Source organism: Entamoeba dispar, genomic scaffold, assembly GCF_000209125.1.
Source record: "Entamoeba dispar SAW760 scf_1105229462843 genomic scaffold, whole genome shotgun sequence".
In the NCBI taxonomy this organism is placed as follows: Eukaryota; Evosea; order Mastigamoebida; family Endamoebidae; genus Entamoeba; species Entamoeba dispar.
The window spans coordinates 21737-39753 of record NW_001855395.1 but is presented as its reverse complement, the minus strand read 5'-3'; the positions used below and the strand labels follow the sequence as shown (position 1 = coordinate 39753).

Sequence of the window (18017 nt, the reverse complement as noted above, 5' to 3'; positions counted from 1 at the left end):
CTTTATCTTTCTTAGTCATTTCATAAACTTGATCAACTTCAATAGTTCCTGAAATATCATTAATATCTTTATTATATTTTAATGCAACCTTTTGTCCTCTCTTTAATTTTTTTGCTTCTTCTTCTGAAACTGACATTGTAATTGGAATTGGCCAAAAAGTTCCATCTGCAAGTGTGAAGTTTTTACAAACTGAGAACCAATCTTCTTTTTTCATAAATCCTTTTAATGGTGAAAATCCTCCAATTCCCATCATAACAAGATCCCCAAATTCTCTTGATGAAATATCAATCTTTGGAAGTGATTTTGCTTCTTTAATACATTCTTCTCTTTCTGCTCCATATTTTAATGTTTTAATGAGTTTTCCTCCATGTGGTTTAATCAAGTTGTTTAAGTTTTCTTGAATGCTCATTTCTTATTTTTTAGTTACTCCTCTGATCTATAAATCTTCTTCTTTTCAAACTCTGCTTTTTCTTGTTGTATTTTGTCTTAATTACTTCTTTAATTTCTTCATTTTTTGCTTTGTTGTATTCTTTGAACTTTCAATTTCTTGAACTTGTTCTTTTTCTGTAAATTCGTGAAATTCCTTTTTCTCTTTTTTCTAAAAATTGAACTTAATATTTTTATTATTTTTTATATTATTCTTTCTATTAATTTATTATTTATGAATTATTCACTTTTTTGATTATTAGATCCTTTTTAATGATTCATTTTATGAACATTTCATTTCTTCTCTTATATCAAGATAGTGTTGTTTATAATAACTTATTAATTGTTGTGATGATTAGTTCTTCAAAATGAAAAGACACTGAATTAAAAGAAACAATGATTGGAATTAGAAGAGAATGAACAGAATGGGAAATGAGATTTTTAAGTTATTTACAATTGAAAGAATAAAAACAGTTGATCAAGAATATCAAATGATTAGAGAAAAGTCCATTGAATCAGAAAAGAAGCTATTCTCAACACTACAAAATATTATCAAACTCAAAAACATACTTCATGAAGCTGCTTTACTTCAAGTTGAGATTTCTTATTCATTATGTGAAATGACTTTAAACAATCTCAAAGCAACACAACTGACTAACTCTATTTTGAATGCATCACAGGATATTCTAACTCAACAAAATCACTTCAACTCATTCATCAAAGATAATATAGAAATCCCTCTCCATTCATTTCTTAATCAATTCAGAATGTTAAGTAGACGAGATTGTGAGTTAGAAGAAAGAAGAAGGAAAATGGATAAAATGAAACAACACCTAGTAAAGAAAAAGAGAAAGAAGTTAGCATGTTCTTATTTAATTTCCATCACCAAAAAATATCAAGAAAGTAAAGAAGAATATTTAGAAATGAGAAACGAATTAAAGAATGATAGAAACATGCTTCTTAAAACATTTCCAGAGATAGCAGAGAGTATTGGTAAAGGATTTATTAGAGAAGGATGGGGATGTCTTCTGATGAATAGTGGAATTTGGGAGAGAGTAAGTCAAGGTCTTTGGAAAGATGAAGAAAAGAGTATTTTAGAAGTGAGTGATGTCATCACCAATTCAATCAAAACACACTCTATTCAAAACAACATCACCAGAAAACCAACAAATGTATTTCATGGAAGGGTTGTTTATAGTTATAATCCACAAAATGAAAGTGAATTGAAATTAGAAGAAGGAGAATGGATCACAGTAATTTCTACAGAAGGAGAATGGTGGGAAGGAGAAAGTAAAGGGAAAATAGGAATATTTCCATCTCATTATGTTGAACGAGATGTTAAAATCAACTAAGAAAGTATTTGTGCATTAATTTATTAAAAAACAAATGATGAATATTATATAATGAAATTGAATGTTTTTAATATGAATATGATAAATAAATATGAATAAATGAGTATAACATGTTATTCATAAGAAAATAGTAATACAGAGAATGATAAATTCTATAACTAAAATAATAAAACAACAGAAAGATAAGATGTGAGTCAATTAATGATGATAATAAACATCAGAAACATATAAATAATAAGGATATGTTTATAACAAAGAGAGAAATAATGAATAACAAATATAAATAAACGAAGAGAATATTAAATGAGTATTTTGAAAATAAGAAGAATAAGAAAATAACAAAGAAAAGAACAAATGTGATTTTAAATCAAACTAAAGATAAAAGATAAATCAAATAAAATGAAATTAAATAACATAACAATGAGAATAAACATACTTATATTATAATAACACAAATAGTTTTGAAGAAATAGAAATGATATTCTTTTCATATTTTTTAAGAGAAGAAATCATATTATTTCATTAACAATCATTGATTAGAATATAATTAATTATATTTTTCAATAATACAAAATTCTAGTAATGTAGTATTCAATAACATATTTACATTCATAGATAATTTAATTTTGTAATTTCATTGATTATTCTTATTATAAATCATTCAATAATTAACAAGATATTCATCATTCTATAAAACTTATTTGTTTATCTCCTTATTAACAACTAAAATTATCTTATTATCTCAATTATATGTTTATTTAATAACAATAAAACTAGATTTAACTCATTGGTTATTAATAATCAATTATATTCTACAAATTATCACTAATAATAGTATTTGATGTAAAGAAACGTATTCTTTTCAATGTAATTGAATTTTGATTTTCTACACATGGAAAATACTTAGAAACATCACAATATGAATTAGGTTCCTTCATATAAATGACATTAATATCTTTAGAGAATGAACAATTTAATTGGTCATCAACAGAAAAAGCAGAAGGACAATCAAAAATGTTAGTTGAATCTAATGGGATGTAAACAGATGTAGTGAGTATCCGATAATCAAATGTATTTATTTCATCACTTTCTAATGAACAAGAAAAGATGTAATGGTGTTGATCTGTTATTCCAATTCCCATATATGATGGTGCTTTTGATATATAACAACCAAAACAATTATCATTATCATCTTCTGCAACAAAATAAACATCTTGTTCTCTTTGGATGTAATTAAATATTGTTTTAGATGTTAATAAACTATTATTTGAATCATACAAAGTTAATACTTCTTTGTTAGAGAGAATATTAACAATTCTCTCTGCTCTATCTTTTTCATCAGTATAATGTAGATATTGTGGTTGGTTAAACGAAATAACTTTCATTAATTTAAAGATCTTAACAATTTCAATTATAAACACGGTCTTTTATAACTAATTACTATTGTGTAATAATTAAAAAGTGAACCCTCTTTTATTTTTGAAATAATATATACTTTAATATATCGATTATAGTTTTACACAATGACAAAAATCATGAATAACATTGTCATTGTTGTGACAAAACACTTACCCAGTGACACGTTGAGTAATTGTGTTATCACTTTTGTTATAAAACTAACATAGTGAGTAAGTAATTATTATGTTGTGTACTATGAGTATTACCAAAGAATCTAAAGACATTCAAAAGATGTGTTGTTCATAACGAAAAACACTTGTTTAAACAAAACTAATTTACTTTTTTGTTTTTCACTAAAGTTATTGAACTGTAACATAAACTCCAATTATTTGGTTATTAATGTTAGATGAGTTGAAGAAAGTGTTGTGATAAGATAGTTGGTATTAAGTAAAATGATTTTAGTTGAGGAAATAAATTATAATTTCATAATTAAGTATGAAAAATAAAAAATAAAATGATTTTCCTCATTAAACTTATATCTTTTTTCAAATGTAGTTAGACTGAAAATGCAATAAAAGTATCCATAAAATTTATTAAATGAATTTCATAACGTTATTCAGTGAGTTGAGAAATTTATAATAAAATAAAACCAAGTCTGGTGAGTGTTTTAATAAGGAAAAAGAATGAAATGTTGTTTCTTCATCACTAATCAATACACTTTGTTTAGATATTTTTTGTTATTATATTTTGTTTTTGTTTTTATGGTTTTAAGTTTTTTTCAGACACTTTTTCCTGAAATAGAAATTGAAAAAGATCTGAAGCAGAATATTGTACCTTTTTATCACTTACAAACATCGATGTTTCCTAAAAAGACAAAAAATCTAAATTAAGAAAGATGATTTTTTAAAAAACATAATACAAAATAATAATAAAAGAACTACATAATAAATAATTTGAACTTCTTCAAAAGGAAGATTTTTCCAAATTCTTTCAATGAATTAAGGAAAAGAAGAAAATAACCAATCAAAAGAGAGATGCGACAGACAGTGAACTTTATAATCAAAAAAAAAATAAAATAAAATAAAATAATTAGAAAAGAAGAATAATGAGCAAATTAATTGAAGATGAAATGTTTATACCGATTTCAAGTGATAGTATTAATGATATTTCTAATCAAGTTAGTTCAGTAAAACAAACAGTAGATGATGTTCTTGAAGGAGCTAAAAAACAAGGAATTGAAACAATTAAATATATGTTAATTTTAGGATTATTATTTGTATTACATGGTATTATTGGATATATCTTTTATTATTATGTTAATAGTGATGAATAAATGAAATAATTATTATAGAATTGTTTTAATTCAAAAAAATATTAAAATAAGACTGTATATTATTAATTTATTTTTCTTAATTTATATTTTAGTTTAAATTAAAAAATTTATAAAATTTTTAATTATTATGTCGTCTCCATTCATTATTCATAAATAAATTTTTTTCATTAAATAATTGATCACGATAAATTTTCATAAAATTTGGAAGAACACAAAATTGTAAGTTTTTTAATTGATTGAGCATCCTAATTCCAATAGAAGTAATTAATGTACAACGTGCAAGATTAATAGCTTGTAATTGTTTACAAGAAGAAATTATTTTTATTAATCCAGAATTTGTAATTAAAGTATTAAATGATAAATTTAAAGTAATAAGTCCTGTAAGAATAGTAATTTGATCTAAATCAGTATCAGTTAATTTTAAATAAGTAAGATCAAGAGATTTTAACATTGTTAAATGAGTTAAATTAAATATATGTGTATTTGTATATCCAATAGATAATCTTTTTAAATTTGGAAAAGAAGGAATTTTTATAATAGAACTTCCAAATAAATCTAAAGATTCAATTTTATCATAATAATTATAAGAACATAAACATTTATTATCTAATGATTTATTAAATGTTAATGTTAATTTTTTTAAAGGAGGTAAATCAGAAATAAAAGAACCTTCAAGTCCTGAACAATCTGAAATTGTAAGATGTTCTAAATGTATATTCTTTAGATTTTTTTTTAAAATAGAATCAGTTAATTCATCATTATCACTAATTATTAATTTTTTTAATTTTTTAAAATGATTAAATTGTTGAATAGTTTTTGATCCAACTTTAGGCATATTAATTAATTCAATTTCTTTAATATATGGAGAGAATTTTTTAATATTTTTAAAAGTAAAATAAGGAATTGATGATAATTTAATTGTTTTTAATGTTTCTACATTACAAATTAATCCATTATCTAAAAGTGATGGAAAATCATATAACATTAATTTTTTTAAATTTAATAAATTGTTAATATTTAAATAAGTAGCATTAGAAAAGAAAATTTCAAGATAAGTTAACATTTTTAAATCTATATTAGATAATAAATTACATGATTCTTGTGTCATATGTCTAATAGAAAGTGATTGTAACCATTTTGTTGTATTAAGAATAGAAATAATTGGTGTTGATATTTCATTAATAATAACATTTGAACAATGAGGAAATATTGAAAAAATTTGTGATTTAGAATAAATTGAACATTGTAATGGAAAATAATTTAAGAACATTTTCCATTCTCTACATACTAATCTACAATTTAATAAATCTTTAAATTCTAAATATTCAAAAACTTTTGTTTGATAAATAAATTTTAAAGGCGAGTTGCCTTTTTTATTTTTATTACTTCGTTGGCAATTCATATTTTTCTTTTTAATTTTAATATTTCTTATTAATAATTATCTTTTCATCTAAACTTGTTTATATTTTTATTTATTCTTTTAATTATAATTAATGTATCTTTTTATATTTTATTATAATTTAAATAATTAATTTTAATTTTAATTGAAAACAATGAAATTAAAAGTTGATTTTGAATTGATAATAATTTTAAATGATCTTAACGACAATGACAGTTACATTATCTCTACATTCTGTTATTTTCATTGATTCTTCCATAATAACTTTTGGTACTTCTGAAATTTCTGTATTTTCCATAATTTCAAATGCTTTTTCTGGTGTAGTTACATCCCAGATACCATCACTACATAAAATAATTTCATCTCCACTTTCTAATTCAATAATTGGACTAATATATGGTGTACCTATCATTCCAATATTTAAATTTTTTACAAAATGATTCCCTAATGTACGTGCTACTCCAACTCCATTAATTCTTTTTTGTCCTTCAACTAATATAATTCCTGCTTCTTTCATTCTTTTTTGTTCACATGCTGATGTTACTTTATGATCTTGTGTTAATGTAATAATTTCTGTTTTTTCTCCTTTAAATTTTTTAACAAAACATGTTGAATCTCCAACATTTCCACTTCTAATATAAATTTTATTATTTTCTTCCCATATATATATTAATGTACATGTACATCCAATATCCATAAATTCTTCTTTATTCATTCCTTCATCAACTTCTTCAAATCCTTTTTCTATTATTTCTTTACTATCTAATCCTTTTTCTATTAATTTTTGAATAATATTTGGTAATGTTCTTCTTGTTTCTCTTGCTGCTCCTATTCCTCCATATCCATCAAAAATTCCAAATATTGATTTCTTTTCATCTCCTCTAAATGACATCCCACAATAATGTTCATCTTCCATTAAGTCTTCATCTGTTAAGATTCCTTTCTTTTCTGAAAAATAATTTATTCCAACTGGTTTCTTTTTAGCTCTTCTAAGTCCTTCTCTATTACAATCTTCTCCTGATGAATATTCAATATATTTATTCTTCCCTGTTTTTTCAAATTTTTCTAATTCTTTTTCTTTCTTTACTTTTTTCTTTCTTTTTTTCTTTTCTTCTCCTTCTGTCTTATTTATTTCTTCTTCTTCTTCTATATCCTTTGTTTTTTTGTGACTCTTCTTTTTTTTAAGTACTTTTCTTCCTGTAATTTCTTCTTTTTTATATTCTAGAGTACTGTCTGTTTTAATTTCTTCTTTCTTCTCAAGACTTCTTTCTTCAACTTTAGTTTCTTTTGTTCCTATATCTAATCTATTCATATTTTCTCCTGTTTCTTCTTCTTTCTTTATAATTTCTTCTATTTGTTTTTTCTTTCTTTTTATTCCTTTTCTTCCATTTAATGTTTTTCTTTTTATTTCTTCTTCTTTTATATCTTCAATTTTATCTTCAGTTTTATCAATAATATCATCTCTTTGTTGAGTTCTTGTTAATTCATTCTCTTCTTTTTTATCTTCAATTTCTTTTTCTTGCTTTCTTTGTTCTTTTGTAATTCCTTCATCTTCTTGTTTTGTAAAACATTTAACTGTAATACCTTCTTCAATAACTTGTTTTGTAGTTTTTGTTTTCTCTTTTTCTTTCTTCACTTTTTTGTTTTTTGTACTTTTTAATACTTTTCTTTCATTTAACTGCTTTCTTTTTGGTTTATCTTCACTTTCTTCTCCAAAATCTTCTTCAACTTGTTCATTAAGATTAACCTCAGTCAAATTAATTTCATTACTCTCTATACTTTCATGTTTATAACATTTCTCACTCTCTCTTTTAACTTGTTCTGTTATTTTTTCTTGATTTCTCTGCTTTTCTCTTTCTGACTTTTCATCTTCTTCATCTACGGGATATGTTTTCTTAGAAATATTTGTTTTCTTTGTGCCTTTCTTTTCGTTTAGTACTTTTCGTTTTGGCTGAGGAAAATCTTTTTCCTTTTCATCAGTAATGCCAACCCCCGTTGTTTGAAGACTCTCACTGAGTTCCATTCCCCCAGACATAAAATTAGTGGATTTCAGATTAAAGATTTTCTTTTTCTAATTCATTCAATCAAAGGGTTTTTTCCTCTCTTTTTCAGCCTTACCTTTATAATCAGGATCTGATAATTCTCTTCTATTTTGGAATATCTTTCTTTTTGTTATGCATATCGAAAACAATACAATAAATGAAAATATATTGAAATGATGGAAAATCTTCATGATACTAATCTGTAATTTCTAAATGTCAAAACAATCAGAAAGAATAAACACTCGTCAATATAACACATTTTCTCATAGATATACCCAATTAATTAATTTTTATTCTCAAGAATATCCATCACTTGATATTATGAAATCAATAGATACAAGTGATGTTAGAATTGAGACTCAACGAGAGATTATTGATGAAGCAGCAAAAAGATATGAAGAAATTCCTAGTGAACAAGTCTCAAAACTCAGATTAGATCAAATATTTAATAACAAAATTCCAGTTTCTTCAGATAGAAAACCAAATACACAATTAACACGTCTTGAAGAACAACTCTTTAAAAAACAAATTATTGTTATTAAAGAAACAAAAAATTCATTAAAAGAACCACTTACATTTACATTTTCTTCTTCATTAAAAGAAGGAGATAGTATTATGACTATTAAAGTTTTTGATTTATCTAAAAAAAATTTTGATTGTTGGATTGAAGTTAAAACATCTAATACTATAAGTGAACTTAGAACTGTTATTCCTTGTATTATTCAAAAAGGAATTAATGATTCAGATTTTATATTTATTAATGATACATTTTATACTTCTCAAAATAATCAAGAACAAGTTATATATAACTTAGTTGAATGGAGAGAATATAGAAATTTTCAATATTCAAGATTTCCACCTCATTTTAAATGTTGTATTGAAGATTTTGAATTAGGTAAAATTGATATTGAAATAGATGAACCATATTTATATGGTCATCTAATGGATTGTGAACATATTTTTATAATTTCAGATATTAGAATTCCATTACAAGAAGATAATAATGGTAAATATCCAAGAATTATATTCAGAAAACGAAAAGAACAACAAAGATGTAATATTTGTGATTCAAGAAAAGCAGAGATTGAAGTGACAGGTGATAGTGCAGGAATATCTGATCCATCATATTATTGTAAAGAATGTTTCTCTTTATTACATAATGATATGGACACAGGATTTGAAAAAAGAGATATTTGATTAGTTCAATTTTATTAATAAAAGTAAGAATTATAAAATTTAATATATCATTTTCATTATTATTATTATTATTTTTTTTTAATACAAAAATTTGAAAAAAGGTTCTAAAGTAGGATCTAGATTATAATAAAGTATAGATAATGAAGTTTGTAAATACTCTTTCATAAGTTTCTATGACCTTATTATCAAAAGTAGATTACTATGAAATAAATTAATAAATAATTTTTATCATAAGACAAATAGAGAAATAATTACAATTTAAAGATTAATAATTTATCTAAAAGATTCTTATATTCATAATATAAGAGATTTGTAAGATATTCTTTGAAGAGTAAAGAATATAATTTCATTTAACATATTTTGGTAAGAAATTTTAGAAATAAATATAAAAAAGTCAATGACAAAGCATAACGTGGGAGAACTTAAAAAGTTGAGTTGATAAAGTATAAAAATAGTAAAAAAAAATAAAAAAAAAGAAGGAAAAGGAAAGTTGAAGAAAATGAGATCCAATGGAAAACAGGAAAAACATAATAATGTCAACATTTCCTCTACAAGAGCAAAACAAAACACAAAATTTTGAATGTTCAATCTCGAAAATTGGAGGAGAATGGTGTTTTATTCCACCTAATACTATTATTGAAGAAATTCAAAAAGAAGTTTCACGATATTCAAATCCTAAACAATCACAAATTAAATCTATATTTAATAGTTTTTATCCAAAACATATTCAACCACTTACATTGAATATACAATTACATATTGCATATGAAATATTAAGAAGACATTTAAGTTTTAAGATGATTGGAATTATGATTATTTTAAAAAATGGAAATAAAATTGATGAAAGACATATTGAAGATATTGGATTAATTTTAGATAATCATTTACATGACCATACATCTATTGAATGTATATCTACTAAATTATTATATGAATTAATTGTTGCACGACCAAATATTTTTCTTTCAAAATTAGAAAGTTGGAAGAATAAAAGTAATTGTCCATGTAGAATGAGAGCATGTTGTAGTACATTTACAAAATATTGTAAAGAAAAACAAGGGGATCAAATATGGGAAGTTTGTAGTTCATGTATTAAAGTAAATGAAAGATTTGTTCAATTAGGTGTTGGATGTTCTCTAAAAGAATTATGTAATGTAGATGAAAATAAAGTGATTGAATTTATTAAGAAATATGTTCAATTTTTTAGTAGAGATGGATTAAAATATGCAGTTGAAAAAATAAAAGATCTTTCTATTAAAAGAGATTTACTTAATTTGTCTCGTAGTAAACAAAATGGGATTGGAGAATATGTTAATGGTAGTAACAAAGTATCAGAGGATATAGTTTCAAATTAAATTACGAATTTGTTATTTATGTAAGAAAATAACATTTAAATTTTTTTTTTTTTATTCATTTTTTTTAAAAAAGAAAAATAGTTTAATAAAAAAAAATTATATTAATTACAAAGAGATGTTAATAAATTCATCATAATATATGAATGTTGTTGGGCTATTAAATCATTACCAAATTTATTTAAAATTAATAAATTGTTATATAATTGATTAATAACATTTTGAATAGAAGCCATTACTATTGAATTCATAGTTTCTAATATTTCTGTATCATCACTAATAGATGTTATAATTCCATCTTTTAATTTATAATATCCTATGTTATTAAATAACTCTTTTCCTGATTTTATTTGAGGACAATGATTAAAAGCATCAAGAATTGATTTCTTCCAGTTTTGTTTCTTAACTAAATAATAAGTTATATATTTTATTTAATTCTTTTATTTTATTATTAAAAACAAACATATTGTAATATTGGATAATATATTCCAATGTTGTTGAATAAATAAATAAACATCATCTTTCAAATTAAAATAATCTTGTAATGGTTTTATTTCTTTCAATGATTGAAGTATTAAAACACAAAGTCTAGTTGTTTTAATTTTTGGTTTCTCTGATGAAAAGAATCCAACTTTTCTACAAATCGTACATGGGCATAAAATAACTCTTTGATCTTCAACACAACTCATGGATTGATGAATATTTAATAAACTTCTCAGTTTAACTACTCACTGGGGTTTTGAATTTGAATCTTCTACATTTCTATTTTTACATTTTCATCGAATTTCATTAATACGTGGCTTATGTTTCATAATTATTTCAATGAACTATTAATTGGATCTACTTCTCTCGCCTTTAATTTATATTTTTAGATCAACAAAGATTCTTTTTTTCCAAATCTTTGATTTAAGTTTCTATGGTATGTTTTATAATATTTTTATCAGTTATTGAATTAACAATACAATTCCAAATGACTTAGTAAACCAACAATGATTACTTTTCCTGGTTATTTCTTCTCATACCAATAGTTCTGTGTCTTGAAGTTTTTGGTGCTTTTTGTTTTTATTTAGTATATTTTTTGTTTTGTATAACAAAATGTAATGAAAAATCATATAATGAAGATATTTTAGACAAAATTAATGGAAGTTAAGGGAGTTGTAAAGAAATGATAATTAATTAAGTACCTTTTGAGAAGTTAAAAAGAATCTAAAATTCATTCAAAGTATTTAAACAATGAAAAGCCATGAGATTATGATAAGATGTATTGAAGAAAATCCAATTAAAAATATTAATGAAATAAGATTCTTCTTAAATAATGCTAATTTAAGGGATGAAGAAATAGAAGAGATATTAAGTTTATTAACTCAAATGATTATGAGAGTTGATAAAGAGAGTTTAGAATATATTAGTCTTTATATTCATTTGTTAATGGAACGACTAGTTACAGAAACTAAATTTGTGAGAAATCCAATTAAACATGATGGATGGAAGAAATTACGAATTGATCCTTCCTTTATAAATTGTAAAATACTTAAAATGCCTGTGGATATACAAATATTTTTAACAGAATTTATTGATAAAGAAGAAGTTATTAAGAGGATTAAAAGTAATAATATAGATATTTTATTAAAGAAAAGAATTACATCTCTTATTCAATGGTATCCTAAAGAAATAAATTGTGTTGAAAGTCCAGATTATATGATGATTAAAGACATGATAATTAAAGAAAAAAATAATGAAAATTACGAAATAAATATTAAAGAATTATATACAGTAGATGGTTTAGATGAAATGAAACTTATTGCATTATTGTTAGTTTATGGAATTATTCATAATAAAAAAATAATACTTGAAGAGATGGATCATTTAATTCAACATTTTGTTAATAGACCATTAGGAATATATTTTATTAAGTATTTTGTTCAGATATTAAGAAATTATAAAGAAGAAATTTGTCAAAAAACAATAGATTTTATTGTGAATGGAAATAGTATTAAAACAATAATATATTCTTTAGGAGAAAATCTTATTCGATTAAAACTATTTAATGAAAAATCAATTTTTTATTCAATATTTCAAATATTTCCAAAGATTAGTATTCAAGAAACATTAAAAATAAGTCAAGTTATTGACTTTAATGATGAAAATATATTTTCAATACAAATTAGAGTTATTAATATTTTTGTATTGATGATTCCAGAAATGATCAAAATATCTCATGAAGAAATGATAAACATTATTCAAATGGTTTCACAATTCATCATAAAACACCAAAATATAGAAATTATTCAATTATTTTGTGATTTTATTTATGCATCTTGGAAATTAATCCAACAAAAAGGGATTTATGAAACAATCATTTATGAAGTTATTATTAAAATTACAGAAAATATTCTTGAAGGAATTATTCCATTAAATGACAAGAATAGAAAAAATTTATCAAATGTTTATTTATTATTATTCAGTGAAAAACATAAATATTGTAAAAGAATCTTGAATATAGTTATTAACAAATGTATTGAAAAAAATATTGACATGGAACATATTCAATATATCTTTCTTGGATGTTATCAATCTATAAAATGGTCTGAGAAGATTACACATTTTTGTTTAGAAGAATTAATAGAAAAGAAAGAAATTAAAGAAGAAAATATAAAGAGAAGTATCATGTTACTAAGATTATTAAAAACTGGGATTAATAAAGAAATGATTATCAAAAATGAAGAAATTTATTATCAATTATTTAATTTATTTATAAAATATGATATATTAAAAAGTGTAATTGATGAAGTAAAAGGTATTTTCATTGATAGATTAATATATTCTTATAATAAAGATAAAAATGATCAAAAATTAATTGAGATATTTCATAGATATATAAAATATTGTATTATATCTCATTTAGATTGTTTATATAATTTTGTAATAAACTCTTATATTGATAAAGAACAAAAAATATCTATTTATCAAGAAGTACAAAAAACCAAAATTGATCAAACAATTTTATATTTTATGAATAAATACTTTAAAGATGAATTAAAGATACTAATTGAACAAATGAAAATTATAGGAATAAAATTAAGCACAATGAAACAAGAAGAAAAATTACAAGAATTATATTATGATGTTGTTGAGAAATGTATTAAGAAAAATCCAATTAATACTATTATTGATGAAGAAAATATGTTAATTGATAATGAAATGTATAATATTATTAATAAAGATATTATTTCTATTAGATTAAATGAAATGAATGAAGAGATAGAAGGTCTTGATAAAATTTTTGAAATATATTTAATTCTAAGTAAAGAATTAAATAGACCAATAATTAATAAAAGTTTATTAACTATAAAACAAAAGAAATTAAATTCTATTCCAATTGAGTATTTTATTGGAGGAAATATTTTTAATAATAGTATTGATTATTTAATTCAAAAAATTGAAGAGATTGACATTAAAAAAATAATTTATTTAATGAAAAAAGATACTCTTGGTATGATGGATGAAACATCAATGATTGAAACATTATTAAAATCACTCAATAATCAATATATTTGTTCTAACCTTACAAATGGATTCAAAGTATTTAATCAATTAATTAGATTTATTCCCTTGACATTCAATAATATTAATCAATTATTTAATTCAATAAACCAATATTGTAAAACTAAAAAAGAATTATTAATTGATGAAAATATTTATCAATTCATTGATTATAGTCTTCAACTCAATAAAGAAACAAGTGCTGCTGTATCATTTATATTATTAATGATTATTTCATTAATAATCAATTCAATTGAAAAACAACCTTATTCTAAAATAATAAATAATGATAGAAATAAATTTATCAAAGAAAATAATGAATTTAAGAATATTATATATTGTGGATATAATGATGTATTTGATTCATTTAAAATTAAAATAATTGATAATGAAATTCATAATAATCAAATTAAAGAGATTCTTCAAAGAAATTGTACACTTCAAATGCTTGAAAAATGTATTGAAACACCATTTATTTATGATTATTCAAAACCTATTCCACTAAAACAAAATATATTTATAATATTATATCATTTCTTCACATTCAAAGAAGTTAAAAATATCATTGAAGTAATTACTAACAAATATGAAACAGAAAATAAAGGAAAATTCTACATCCTTCAAGGACTTATTGCAGGAATTAAATCATTTAAAATAGAAGACAGATTAGAATGCCAAGAATATATTTTAAAACATTGTATAGATTGGCTTCAAGTAATAAACTCAAATCAAGAATATTTAATAAATAATTTCATTAAGAATGACTATATTTTATTAAAAGAAATCTATTCAAAATGTATTAAAAGTATTATTAAAGGAAATTATAATAAAACAATCATTCTCTTTATTATCAAATATAGTTTTTATAATATTTCATTAATTGAAACAACAATTAATACATTATTTAATGGAACAACAATTTGTGGATGTTATAAAGAAGAAATCAGTAAATTCATTCATCTATTAATAAATGATAAAAGATTTAACAAAACAATTACCAATTTACTCATTCAAATATTAAAAAATAATAATAAACCAACTTTTAATAATACTCTTAATGCTAATATAAGTGTTATATTTAATAGTATTGAAATAATTAATAATAATACTATTGAACTTTGTATTGAAATTATTTATATTCTCATTACATTATATCCATTTGATAATTTTAAAATATTAAAACCAATTATTATAGTAAAAAAAGAAATTCAAAGCCAATTTGTTGAGAAAATTCAAGAAATTTATTTTAATTCTGATAAAAATGGTAAAATGTTAATTCTTGATATTTTATGTTCAATGAATAATTTGGATTTAATAAATCAATTTGACTTTAATAAAATGATGAATACTAATAATTTTACAATTAATTCTCGTTGTTCTGATCTTATAACATATTATATTAAGAAAACAAACAATATTGAATTTTGTGAAAAGATTATTGAAAAACAATTAAATAATAATATTATTAATGAACATCTTTATATTACTGCATTATCATGTATTATATTATCTCGATCACTTTTTATTAATAATTCAATTAAAAATGCTGTTCATCAACTTCTTCATTTTAAACCAAAAAATAGTCAAATTAAGAAATATAGTAATAATACTTTAATGATATTTAGAAGAAAATTTAATCAATTATTAAAATATGATAAAAATATATTTTCAGAAGATGATATGGAATTATTATACTTACAATCTATTCCATGGTATATGGCTTGATTACTTAATTAAAAATCATTGTTTTCAAAAACAAATAATATAAAAATAATAATTGATTTTTTTTTTTGATTAATAAATAAATGGAATCAAAATCTTTCTTTTCCCAACTTGGTTTTTAAACTTTTTTCTATAAGCTAGATGGATACTTCTTGCTCTTGGTGTAAGATTAGCAAATGTCCAGAAAAAGAATAAAATAGCACCTGGAGATAATGTAAATATAGAAAAACCTAACCATTCAACTAATTCACCAAAATATTGAGCTGAAGTAACATAATTAAATAATCCACCCTGAGGTAATTTATGTTCTGTTTCTCCTTCTTTACGAAGACTTCTTATTATTTCATCAGAATGAATATTAATTACCATTCCAATAAAGAAGAATAACAACCCAAAATAACATTGTGGAGTATTAAACCATCTTAAATAATAATATGGTGGATGATAAAAAAATAACCATCCTGCTTGTGCATAACAATTACATAAATTAAATAACATTCCCATTAACATTATGATAATAGGCATTTTTCCTCCTTTTGATATTCTTAATGGAAAAATAATACTTCTTCTAAAATAATGAATTATAAAAAGAATTAATGAAATCATTGGAATTATTTCATTCATAGAAGAATAAATATAAAAGATAATTATACCAATCATTGATACTATTTCCATAACACACCATCCAATTTTATTGTTTATTGTTAATCCCCATTTATTATTTTGAAACATTCCATATCCAACAGTAATATAATGAAGTAAAATAAATACAATAAATCCAATTATCAACATTATAAGAAGAAATAAATAATATATATTTTCATTATTCATTTTAATTTTAATTCAATTAATATGAAATAATTAATATTAAGTTCTTTTCAAAAAAAAAAAGAAAAATTATAATCCCAATTAAAAATATTAATCAAAACATTCATTATTCAAAAAGAAAATATCTATCCTTTACAGAATCACTCCAAACTGCATCAAAGAAATATTTATTAAAACAAATTAATTCTTTAGGAAGTTTACTAAGTTGTCCAAATTCATTTACTATAGCTGCATTTACAAATAATGTTTCTCCATATCTTTTTGTTCCTGTAGAATAATGACAATGACCAAAACAACAAAGTTGTGGTTGTAATGAAATAATATATTTAAGAAGTATATTAGAACCACCATGTTTATATTTTTTATTATTTTTTGTACTATTTGTTTGTTTAAGATCAAGTATTCCATATGGTGGTTCATGACTAATAATAATTAATGGTAATTCTTTAATAACAGTATTATTTACCCATTCAACAATATCTTCATTTATTGGAAAAGAAAATCCAAGAAATTGAATATTATTAATTATTTGAATTGAATCATTAAGAATATATAATTTTGGTATATCTTTTAACCATTCTTTTAATTCTTTAATAATTTTCTTTTCATGATTACCAAAAACTAAAATAATATTATCTGCTGGAACATTATTTAACCATTCTTTAAATCCTTTTAATGATCCTTTTTTTCCTCTTTTACTTATATCTCCACAAATTATTAAAAAATCACATGGTCTAATCTTTATTTTTTCATGTAACCCATGTGTATCTGAAAGAATACTAATTAATATTGGTCGGTTCATGTGATTAAAGAAGTTCTTTGTAACTAAGACTCTTTTTAAATTAATTATATTTTCATTTTTATTTATTTGGTAACCACGATATTTACAATAACTTTAATGTCGACTTTTAATGCTGAGAGAATATTAAAATGCCGAATTTTCAATTGATTAGATTATTCCATCTTTAATTTTATTTTGAGTTTTCTATTTTGTTGAAAACAAATAAATTTTTCTTGACTTTTATCCTTTTGAAGCATAATAAAAGAGAAAAACATATTTTTGACTTTTTCATTAATTAGAATTATCTTTATTTTCCCTTAATCTGAACAAGATTGATTATTATTTTGATCTTTCGTTTTTGTTTATAACAATCCAATCAATAACTAAACCATAAAATGAAAAGTAAATTGAAAAATATATAGTATAATATATTTTATTAAAACTCCTTTTCTTATAAAATAAGAATAATATTTATTTCAAAATTTAAAATATGATTAACGTAAAATAAAAAACAAAAGAATATCTTTTGAGAAAGAATTGTCTTAATAGAAGAAGATTATTTGTAGAAATAAATTAAATTTAAATGATTATTCTTTTAGTATTCAAATAGAGTTAAATACTTTATAAGGTAATAAAATGAAATT

At 22.0% G+C, this 18017-nt stretch overlaps 11 protein-coding genes across 11 annotated transcripts, besides 45 other annotated features; 4 read left to right on the top strand and 7 right to left on the bottom strand.

Annotated features, from left to right (window-relative positions):
* On the bottom strand, nucleotides 1-409 carry EDI_122080 (uncharacterized protein; the record flags this gene model as incomplete). The annotated part of the gene is made up of 1 exon (XM_001740288.1): nucleotides 1-409. A coding segment is annotated over one exon (409 nt), but the record flags the coding sequence as incomplete, so codon positions are not given.
* Nucleotides 410-611: 202 nt separating this feature from the next.
* Nucleotides 612-671: a sequence feature (AT_rich).
* Nucleotides 672-842: 171 nt separating this feature from the next.
* EDI_122070 (dab2-interacting protein, putative) lies at nucleotides 843-1778 on the top strand (the record flags this gene model as incomplete). Its single annotated transcript, XM_001740287.1, has 1 exon — nucleotides 843-1778. The coding sequence occupies one exon, from the start codon at nucleotides 843-845 to the stop codon at nucleotides 1776-1778; it is 936 nt and encodes a 311-aa protein (XP_001740339.1).
* A 14-nt stretch (nucleotides 1779-1792) lies between these two features.
* Nucleotides 1793-1879: a sequence feature (AT_rich).
* A 149-nt stretch (nucleotides 1880-2028) lies between these two features.
* Nucleotides 2029-2213: a microsatellite.
* Nucleotides 2214-2318: 105 nt separating this feature from the next.
* Nucleotides 2319-2347: a sequence feature (AT_rich).
* Nucleotides 2348-2590: 243 nt separating this feature from the next.
* EDI_122060 (uncharacterized protein) lies at nucleotides 2591-3163 on the bottom strand (the record flags this gene model as incomplete). The annotated part of the gene is made up of 1 exon (XM_001740286.1): nucleotides 2591-3163. One exon carries the CDS (start codon nucleotides 3161-3163, stop codon nucleotides 2591-2593), a length of 573 nt encoding a protein of 190 aa, XP_001740338.1.
* A 481-nt stretch (nucleotides 3164-3644) lies between these two features.
* Nucleotides 3645-3692: a sequence feature (AT_rich).
* A 382-nt stretch (nucleotides 3693-4074) lies between these two features.
* Nucleotides 4075-4110: a sequence feature (AT_rich).
* Nucleotides 4111-4238: 128 nt separating this feature from the next.
* Nucleotides 4239-4265: a microsatellite.
* Nucleotides 4266-4504: 239 nt separating this feature from the next.
* Nucleotides 4505-4638: a sequence feature (AT_rich).
* EDI_122050 (F-box/leucine rich repeat protein, putative) lies at nucleotides 4628-5911 on the bottom strand (the record flags this gene model as incomplete). The annotated part of the gene is made up of 1 exon (XM_001740285.1): nucleotides 4628-5911. The coding sequence occupies one exon, from the start codon at nucleotides 5909-5911 to the stop codon at nucleotides 4628-4630; it is 1284 nt and encodes a 427-aa protein (XP_001740337.1).
* Nucleotides 4659-4686: a sequence feature (AT_rich).
* Nucleotides 5075-5153: a sequence feature (AT_rich).
* Nucleotides 5275-5313: a sequence feature (AT_rich).
* Nucleotides 5379-5408: a sequence feature (AT_rich).
* Nucleotides 5493-5534: a sequence feature (AT_rich).
* Nucleotides 5880-6055: a microsatellite.
* A 43-nt stretch (nucleotides 6056-6098) lies between these two features.
* On the bottom strand, nucleotides 6099-7943 carry EDI_122040 (cylicin-2, putative; the record flags this gene model as incomplete). The annotated part of the gene is made up of 1 exon (XM_001740284.1): nucleotides 6099-7943. The coding sequence occupies one exon, from the start codon at nucleotides 7941-7943 to the stop codon at nucleotides 6099-6101; it is 1845 nt and encodes a 614-aa protein (XP_001740336.1).
* Nucleotides 6542-6562: a sequence feature (AT_rich).
* Nucleotides 6983-7023: a microsatellite.
* Nucleotides 7026-7124: a microsatellite.
* Nucleotides 7145-7329: a microsatellite.
* Nucleotides 7253-7446: a microsatellite.
* Nucleotides 7392-7470: a microsatellite.
* Nucleotides 7518-7621: a microsatellite.
* Nucleotides 7944-8163: 220 nt separating the features above from the next.
* EDI_122030 (uncharacterized protein) lies at nucleotides 8164-9147 on the top strand (the record flags this gene model as incomplete). Its single annotated transcript, XM_001740283.1, has 1 exon — nucleotides 8164-9147. The coding sequence occupies one exon, from the start codon at nucleotides 8164-8166 to the stop codon at nucleotides 9145-9147; it is 984 nt and encodes a 327-aa protein (XP_001740335.1).
* Nucleotides 9148-9154: 7 nt separating this feature from the next.
* Nucleotides 9155-9240: a sequence feature (AT_rich).
* A 111-nt stretch (nucleotides 9241-9351) lies between these two features.
* Nucleotides 9352-9376: a sequence feature (AT_rich).
* Nucleotides 9377-9585: 209 nt separating this feature from the next.
* Nucleotides 9586-9681: a microsatellite.
* On the top strand, nucleotides 9681-10502 carry EDI_122020 (uncharacterized protein; the record flags this gene model as incomplete). Its single annotated transcript, XM_001740282.1, has 1 exon — nucleotides 9681-10502. One exon carries the CDS (start codon nucleotides 9681-9683, stop codon nucleotides 10500-10502), a length of 822 nt encoding a protein of 273 aa, XP_001740334.1.
* A 25-nt stretch (nucleotides 10503-10527) lies between these two features.
* Nucleotides 10528-10610: a sequence feature (AT_rich).
* Nucleotides 10604-11188, bottom strand: EDI_122010 (uncharacterized protein; the record flags this gene model as incomplete). The annotated part of the gene is made up of 2 exons (XM_001740281.1): nucleotides 10604-10905; nucleotides 10963-11188. The coding sequence occupies 2 exons, from the start codon at nucleotides 11186-11188 to the stop codon at nucleotides 10604-10606; spliced, it is 528 nt and encodes a 175-aa protein (XP_001740333.1).
* Nucleotides 10673-10716: a sequence feature (AT_rich).
* Nucleotides 10907-10957: a sequence feature (AT_rich).
* Nucleotides 11189-11732: 544 nt separating the features above from the next.
* Nucleotides 11733-15767, top strand: EDI_122000 (uncharacterized protein; the record flags this gene model as incomplete). The annotated part of the gene is made up of 1 exon (XM_001740280.1): nucleotides 11733-15767. The coding sequence occupies one exon, from the start codon at nucleotides 11733-11735 to the stop codon at nucleotides 15765-15767; it is 4035 nt and encodes a 1344-aa protein (XP_001740332.1).
* Nucleotides 13225-13275: a sequence feature (AT_rich).
* Nucleotides 13704-13731: a sequence feature (AT_rich).
* Nucleotides 13898-13940: a sequence feature (AT_rich).
* Nucleotides 13953-13975: a sequence feature (AT_rich).
* Nucleotides 14315-14382: a sequence feature (AT_rich).
* Nucleotides 14408-14456: a sequence feature (AT_rich).
* Nucleotides 14551-14573: a sequence feature (AT_rich).
* Nucleotides 14776-14924: a sequence feature (AT_rich).
* Nucleotides 15055-15077: a sequence feature (AT_rich).
* Nucleotides 15115-15150: a sequence feature (AT_rich).
* Nucleotides 15490-15512: a sequence feature (AT_rich).
* Nucleotides 15628-15711: a sequence feature (AT_rich).
* Nucleotides 15768-15799: 32 nt separating the features above from the next.
* Nucleotides 15800-15849: a sequence feature (AT_rich).
* On the bottom strand, nucleotides 15837-16595 carry EDI_121990 (3-oxo-5-alpha-steroid 4-dehydrogenase, putative; the record flags this gene model as incomplete). The annotated part of the gene is made up of 1 exon (XM_001740279.1): nucleotides 15837-16595. The coding sequence occupies one exon, from the start codon at nucleotides 16593-16595 to the stop codon at nucleotides 15837-15839; it is 759 nt and encodes a 252-aa protein (XP_001740331.1).
* Nucleotides 16566-16668: a sequence feature (AT_rich).
* Nucleotides 16669-16698: 30 nt separating this feature from the next.
* On the bottom strand, nucleotides 16699-17394 carry EDI_121980 (uncharacterized protein; the record flags this gene model as incomplete). The annotated part of the gene is made up of 1 exon (XM_001740278.1): nucleotides 16699-17394. One exon carries the CDS (start codon nucleotides 17392-17394, stop codon nucleotides 16699-16701), a length of 696 nt encoding a protein of 231 aa, XP_001740330.1.
* Nucleotides 16945-16966: a sequence feature (AT_rich).
* A 32-nt stretch (nucleotides 17395-17426) lies between the features above and the next one.
* Nucleotides 17427-17462: a sequence feature (AT_rich).
* Nucleotides 17463-17783: 321 nt separating this feature from the next.
* Nucleotides 17784-17865: a sequence feature (AT_rich).
* Nucleotides 17866-18002: 137 nt separating this feature from the next.
* Nucleotides 18003-18017: part of a sequence feature (AT_rich) that runs on past the window's edge.